The sequence below is a fragment of the Lucilia cuprina genome, chromosome 3 (assembly GCF_022045245.1).
Source record: "Lucilia cuprina isolate Lc7/37 chromosome 3, ASM2204524v1, whole genome shotgun sequence".
Taxonomy (NCBI): Eukaryota; Metazoa; Arthropoda; class Insecta; order Diptera; family Calliphoridae; genus Lucilia; species Lucilia cuprina.
This window is the reverse complement of record NC_060951.1, coordinates 37,279,193-37,287,601: the sequence shown is the minus strand read 5'-3', so window position 1 is coordinate 37,287,601 and position 8,409 is coordinate 37,279,193. Positions and strand designations below refer to the sequence as shown.

Below are 8,409 nucleotides of genomic sequence, written 5' to 3'. Positions count from 1 at the left end.
TTTTTATTAACTAGACTGTAAGATCAATTATGTTTAAAATACACTATGGTGAAGGGTATATAAGATTCGGCACAGCCGAATATAGCACTCTTACTTGTTTTTATTAAAATAGAAAATATGTCGATTTTTTTTTGTTATTAAAATAAAAAATTTGTGGATTTTTTTTTATAAAAATAAAAAAAATTAAAGAGAATATAAATATTTTTTAAATTTTTATAAATTTTTCTATAAAAAGACTTTTCGACAATTTTTTCTATAAAAAATTTTATCGATAATTTTATATAAAAATAGAAAATTATCGAATTTTTTTATAAAAATTTGTGCATTTTTTTATAAATAAAAAAAACTAATCGATTCTTTTTATAAAAGGAAAATATACAAATTTTTAAAAAAATTTATATAAATTTTTCTATAAATAGAATTTTTGACAATTTTCAATTTTTATACCCTTTACCGTCGTGAGAAGGTTATGAATGTCGAGAGTGAGCACTTGCCTTGACGGTCTATCTCACGGTGGTCTTTTTCATCCACTGGGTAGACTAGAGACGGTCTACTATACGCCCCTGAATACTTCAATGAAGAATCGTGAGAATGCTATATATAAGTTTGTCATTCCGTTTGTAATTTCTATATAATCATAATTTACCGACCTTATAAAGTATATATATTCTGGATCCTTATAGATATCGTAGTTGATTTAGCCATGTCCGTCTGTGTATATGTTAAAATCAGTATTTAGAAGACCCCAGATGTCTGCGAGTCCGAACATTCAATATTTCAATTGGAAATACGATCGAATAGAACGCTATTTAAAATCAGTCCAATAGGTCGATTAATAATGAAGATATGAGTAAAAATCCGTGATCACCTCTGAAAATTTCATAAAAAATTAAGATTTTTTATTCACAAGGCAGAACGAGAGCAGCAGAGCGAGAGCAGCACTAGTGTGTTGTTATTGGCTAGAAACATGAAATTATGTATGTGGAGCCTGGCTTAAGTTAGAGCTATAAAAGGTAACATTTTGGTACTTCTTCTTTTTTCAAAAAGTACTTTTTGAATCGATACTATTGAACCTAGAAATATGAAATTAAGTATGTAGAATCTAAATTAGGTGAGAATTTCAAAAAATACTTTTGGAATATTCTATAATATTGAACAAATGGACATGAAATTTAGCATGTAGATTCGGAATTAGATGAGAACACATAAAAGGAAACTTTTTGATACTTTTTCGTTCTACAAAAGGTACTTTTTGAATTTTCTATAATATTGAACTTAGAAACATGAAATTAAGTATGTAGAGCCCGGATTAATTCAGAACACATAAAAGGGGACTTTCTGGTACTTTTTCGTTCTTCATAAGCTACTTTTTTAATTTTCTTTCTATAATATTGAACCTAGAAACATGAAATTAAGTATGTAGAGTCTGGATTAAGTGAGAACCGATAAAAATTTACTTTTTGGTACTTTTTCGTTTTACAAAAGGTACTTTTTGAATTTTCTATAATATTGAACCTAGAATCATGAAATTTAGCATGTAGGGCCTTGACTAGGTAAGAACATACAAAAAGGGACTTTTTAGTACTTTTTCGTTCTACAAAAGGTACTTTTTTGAATCTTCTATAATATTGAACCTAGAAACATGAAATTAAATTTGTAGAGTCCGAATTAGGCAAGAACGCATAATGTCCAAAGACATTTTTGTTCTACAAAAGGTACTTTTTGAAATTTTTATAATATTTAACATAGAAAAATGAAATTTAGCATGTAGGCCCTTGACTAGGTAAGAACCTACAAAAAGGGACTTTTTAGTACTTTTTCGTTTTTCAAAAGGTACTTTTTGAATTTTCTATAATATTGAACTTAGAAACATGAAGTTAAGTATGTAAAGCCCAAATTAGGCGATAACCTTTAAAAGGGGGCTTTTTGGTACCTTTTTCGTTCTACAAAAGGTACTTTTTCAAACTTCTATAATATTGAATATTTTTTAATTTTCTAAGAAAAATAGAAAATTTATTGATTTTCTTTGGAAAATAGGAAATTTATCGATTTTTTTTTATAAAACTAGAAAATTTATCGATTTTTTTTTAAATTTATCGTTTTCTTTTAAATAAAAAATTTATTTAAAAAATTTAGAAAGTTTATGGACATTTTTTTCAATAGATAATTGATCGTTTTTTTATAAAAATAGAAAATTTATAATTTTTTTCTAAAAAGAAAATTTATTTAAAAATTTTTTAAAATTTTAAAAAGTTAATGGAAATTTTTTTATAAAAATTAAAAATTATTTTATTTTTTTTTTTTTTATAAAAATAGAATATTTTTCAAAATTATCTCTAAAAACAGAAAATTTATCGAAATTTTTTTAAAATAATTTAAATTTTAACGCAAATTGTTTAAACAATTTCGGTAAAAAATAAATTTTATTAAAAAAATTCTATAAAAAAGAAATTTTATCATAAAATTCTATAAAAAAGAAATTTTATCAAAAAATTGAATAAAAATTATAAAAAAGAAAAATTCTCTATATAAAAAAAAAATTTAACGAAAATTTAAAAAAAAAATTCCAAAAAATTTTAATATTTTTTTTTAAATATAAATAATGATGGAATAGTTTTTAACAACTGCTTTCAAATATTAAAAACTGCAAACTAATAAAATCCAAAGACATTGAATTGCTGCATCATCATATCAAGCATGAAAGCTTTAAGGGGGTAAATTTATGTTTAACATAATATTAAACAAAATAAAAAAAGTTAAATTAAATAAATAATATAGCAAACAAATCATATGTGAGCTGTTGCTGCTGCTGCTGATGTTGCTGCTACCACAAACACTATAACTATTTATTAATTTACTTCTACTTTTAATACACGACTGACTGAATGACAGACCAACCAACCAACCGGCTATTATCTCTCCAACAACAAAAGCTAACAAACGAAAATAAAAACTCTACTCCACTGTTAATATGATTGTTATTTGCCACTTAGATTATAATCTTTGTATATGTGTTTGTTTTGTTTTTTTTTTTTATAAACATATAGTCAACAATAAATTTTAGATTCAGATTTTATAATTTTTTTATTTTTTAATTGAGAGACTTGCAAAGAATTTCATTCAACAAAACCAAAACAGTTAGTCTGGCGCGTTTGACAACGAAAAGCCCACCAATGAATTGTTACAGTTTTACATTTCGCTATTAAATAATTCATTTACGCGAGTTTAATTCAAATAACAAATAAAGATAAAATTGATTAATAAAAAAAAAATAGAAGATTATATCAAAACAAAGATAAGAAATGTTTGTGTAGCTAAAACGAGAAATTAAGGCACTAGAAATAAAAACGAAAGGAAATAAAATTCAAATTGAAAATAAAATGCATCATAATAAAGAAAAACGTGTTTTTTTATTAAAATAAACAAGATCTCAGATCGCAAAAATCACGGTCATTTATTAAAATTTTGTTTAAAAATCCACGAATCAATAAAACAAAAAGTTTTGCCAACATTTGTGTTGAAAATAATTTCAAAATTAAAAAAAGTGTTTATTATAAATAAAAACCATTATTATATATAATTTTCTATCAGGATACAGCTGCTGGTGCCTTTGTACGTGCTCCACCCAAAACGCCTACAAAATCGCAAACATCTACAGCTTCCGACTCTACTAAGAGTAAATCGAAAACAAATGGTGTTTCTGCAGTGGCCGCTGGTAAAACGAAAAGACGTCTTAAAAAGCCTAAAGTCGAAATTGAATATGAAATGGAAACCGAAACAAACCGGCAAAGGCTACATAACTGAGGTAGTAATAATTTTAAATTTTATCACTAATGTTTTTTTGTATAATATAATAAAAACTATATATATAAAATTAAAAACAATTAAAATCACAACAACAACAATCCATAAACATTTAATTATTTTACTTGTTTATTATTATTTTTTTTTTAATGATTTACTTTGAATTACAATTACAAAACGTGTATGTATTTAAAATTGATTTAATTGTACTCTTAATTTTTTGTTTTAAATAGGAAAAAGAAACAATTGCAACAAAAAATAACAAAAACTATTATAAACAATAATAAAAAACAATTTATAAAAAATAAAAATTGTTTTTTTATTAATTATTTTATCTTGTAAAGAACATTATTAATTACATTTATTTTCATAGTCAGAGTTTTGTTAACCCTTAGCAGCAAGGGGGGGTCTGTAGTTGTAAAGAAAGTTATGTTTGTATTTGTCGCAAATATATTTCTTTTAATTTTCTAAAAACTTTCAGTTTTTATTAAAAAGTTTTAAAACATTTTAGGTTTTTTAAATAAAATTGGTAGTTTTTATAGGAAACGTTATATTTTTATTAAAAAAATATAAAAATTTCTATTTTTAAAGAAAAATTTCTATAAATTTCTATAGAAATGTTTCAATACATTTCAATTTCTATAGAAAATTTTCAATAAATACCTTTTTTTGATAACATTTCTGTTTATATCGAAAATTTTCTATAAATTTCTGTTTATATCGATAATTTTCGATAAATTTCTATTTTTATAGAAAATTTGCCATAAATTTCTTTTTTTCAATAACATTCCTATTTGTATCAAAAATTTTCGACAAAAAAAAAAAAAAACAGTAAATTTTCTATAAATTTCTATATTTTTTATAAAAGTTTCAATAAATTTCAATTTCTATAGAAAATTATCAATAAATATCTTTTTTTTCGATAACATTTCTGTTTGTATCGAAAATTTTCGACAAATTTTGCATTTTTATAAAAAATGTTTGATAAAATTATAAAAAATCTAATTTGATAGAAAAGTTTCGATTAATTTCTATTTTTATAGAAAATTTTCAATAAATTTCTATTTTTATAGAAAATTTTCAATAAATTTCTTTTTTTCGATAACATTCCTATTTGTATTGAAAATTTTCGATAAATGAAAACAGTAAAATTTCTATAAATTTCTATTTTTATAGAAAAGTTTCAATAAATTTCAATTTTTATAGAAAATTTTCAATAAATATCTTTTTTTTCGATAACATTTCTGTTTGTATCGACAAATTTTACATTTTTATAAATATTGTTCGATAAAATTACAAAAAATCTAGTTTTATAGAAAATTTTCGATAAATTTCAAATTTCTATAGAAAATTTTCAATAAATTTCTTTTTTTCGATAACATTCCTATTTGTATCGAAAATTTTCGACAAAAAAGTAAATTTTATATAAATTTCTATTTCTATAGAAAATTTTTAATAAATATCTTTTTTTCGATAACATTTCGAAAATTTTCGACAAATTTTCAATTTTTATAAAAATTGTTCGATAAAATTATAAAAAATCTAGTTTTATAGAAAATTTTCAATAAACTTCTATTTTAATAGAAATTTTTCAATAAATTTCTATTTTTATAGAAAATTTTCAATAAATTTCTTTTTTTCGATAACATTCCTATTTGTATCGAAAATTTTTGACAAAAACAAGTAAATTTTCTATAAATTTCTATTTCTATAAAAAATTTTCAATAAATTTCTATTATTAAAGAAAATTTTCAATAAATATCTTTTTTTCGATAACACTTCTGGTTCTATCGAAAATTTTCGACAAATTTTATATATTTATAAAAATTGTTCGATAAAATTATAAAAAATCCAGTTTTATAGAAAATTTTCAATAAATTTCTATTTTCGATAACATTCCTATTTGTATCGAAAATTTTCCGCGAAAAAACAGTAAATTTTCTATAAATTTCCATAGAAAAGTTTAAATAAATTTTAATTTCTATAGAAAGTTTGTATCGAAAATTTTCGACAAATTTTACATTTTTATAAAAATTGTTCGATAAAATGATAAAAAAACTAGTTTTATAGAAATTTTTCAATGAATTTCCGTTTTTACAGAAAATTTTTAATAAATTTCTTTTTTTTTCGATAACATTCCTATTTGTATCGATCGAATTTTCGATAAATTTTACATTTTTATAAAAAATATATTGGATAACTTTCGATAAAATTAAAAAAAAATCAATTTTTATTAAAAATTTTCAATAAATTTCTGTTTTTAAGAATAATTTCGATAACATCAATATTTTTTGGAAAAAATCCAATAACATTTCTATTTGCATCGTAAATTTTTCGATAAAACATTCGATAAACATTAGAGCATTCGGGAAACGTTCGATAAAATTATTGCAAACGGGGAAATGAAATACATGATGAGTGCTCAACCAAAAGGTTGTCTCTAGACCTAACCCTTGCACTATGGTGAGTCTATTTATACCCTACACCACTATAGTGGGGAGGGTATTATACGTTTTTGCTGATGTTTGTAACACAATAAAATATTGGTCCTATACCTACACCTTAAAGTATACCGATCGATTCAGAATCATTTTTTGAGTCGATTAAAGCATGTCCGTCAGTCTGTCCGGTTGGCTGTCCATGTAATACATGCGCGCAAGGTACAGGCCGCTATTTTCAAGATAATTTGATGAAATTTGAACCAAGAATGTTTTTTGGCACATGGACAAAGATTATTGAAAATGGTTCATTATTCAACCTAGCCCCCATACAAGCGTTCCTCCCGATTTAGGCTTCTTATGCCATAATTAAGTCTAATATACTGTTATCTCTCTAAGTATAAGTATAATATAAATAACACTGCAGATGTTTGTAATGATCGGCACTTATTTGACCCTAGCCCCTATACAAACCTCCCTTAAAAAAATGTCTTAAACCTCTAAAATTGACTTGTAACCATTTGAACCGCAATGAAACTCAACAAAACTGTTATTTAAAAATATATCCGTTTTCCAAATTTAATGAGGATCGGCCCATATTTGACCTATACTCCTATCTAAAGCCTCATTTATAAAATTTTGTTTTTTTATCAAAAAATTTCTTAAATACTTTGGAAATAAGGTAAAATTTAACATAAAAGTTTCTTTATGAAATTTAAAAAATGTTAAAATATATTTATGGTGTAGGGTATTATATAGTCGGCCATTCCCGACAATACTTTCCTACTTGTTTTAAGGAAAATTTTCAATAAATTTCTATATTTATAGACAAATTTCAATAAATATCTATTTTTATAGAACATTTTCAATAAATTTTTGTTTTTTATTTTTATAAAAAAAATTCAATAAATTTTATATTTTTATAAAAAATGTTCAATAACTTTCGATAAAATTGCGCAACCAAAGATCTAACTGGTGACTGGTCTTTGATTGAGACGAAATTCAGGTGGACAAATATCACCACTTGTGGAATACCGAAATTGCTCTGACCCACTCTGACAACAGACTAGGGCTATCTTGTCCCTTAGTAAGAACTTGATTAGGCTTCTCTAACTGGTATTATTACTGGGCACTGTAGTACAAGTAGTATCGGTAGTACAAGAACACAGACTACTCTATCTTGATAGAGCTCTTTTTCATGATCGACTGTCTCAAAGATCTAGTGACGTATCTTTGAGGAAATCGAAACATGATCGGAGTTCGTTAAATTGTCTTATTTTATTGAAAATTTAAAAATATGTCAAATTTTATAGAAAATTTTACCAAATTTATTCGATTCTATTTTTGCACAGTTCCTTTTATATTGTAACTACTATAGACTAATGCCTTATAGTAAATATTACCGACAAATCTACAGGGTTATATTAAAAACTGTGGTCTCATATATCAAAGATTACCGACACGTACTAAAGACTGCTGTCTTTCCTTTTTACTTAATTCTTATAAAACCTTCAAATCTTTCATGCTTTAATTTCTAGCATATTCTCAACTATATTTCAAAACTATATCGAATCGAAATATGACCCCTTCAGACCTCTCAACAGTTTAATAATAAACAAAATCCAAAATCGAATAAAACACAAAAAACATGTAATAATAATTATTTCAATTTAATTTACTTTATAGTCTGATTCACAATGCGTCATTTAATCATTATATGGTTCTCCATAAAAATTATCTCGTTTGGCAATATATTCAACCGGTTTTGAGGGTTTTCGTAAACAAAATCACAATGTAAAAAACAATTTAAATACATTGGTAACACTTGTCAGTCAGTCACCACAAAGTAAAGCCAAAATTGTAATAAAATATTTTGCACAAAAAACAATAACAGCATCTCTATAAAGTACAGTGGGCATAGTTGTAAAAATGTAATTAATGGTTGCTATTTAAAGCAGACTATAGAATAGTCCAGACTATAGACTGTTCTCTAGTCCAGACTATAGACTCTAGTCCAGACTATAGACTATTCTATAGTCCAGACTAAAGACTGTTCTAAAGTCCAGACTATAGACTGTTCTATAGTCCAGACTATAGACTGTTCTATAGTCCAGACTAAAGACTGTTCTATAGTCCAGACTATAGACTGTTCTATAGTCCAGACTAT

General features: G+C 24.4%; 1 protein-coding gene across 2 annotated transcripts in view; it reads left to right on the top strand.

The window, feature by feature from the left end:
- The window catches only part of LOC111682362 (protein MAK16 homolog), a 16,294-nt gene extending 12,401 nt beyond the window's left edge, over positions 1–3,893 (top strand). For both annotated transcript variants that reach the window (XM_046945816.1, XM_046945817.1), the window contains one exon: positions 3,592–3,893. In XM_046945816.1, coding sequence (XP_046801772.1) covers positions 3,592–3,804 — 213 coding nt within the window. In that variant the 3' untranslated portion in view covers positions 3,805–3,893. The remainder of the gene's footprint in view (positions 1–3,591) is intronic.
- Positions 3,894–8,409: the final 4,516 nt, after the last annotated feature.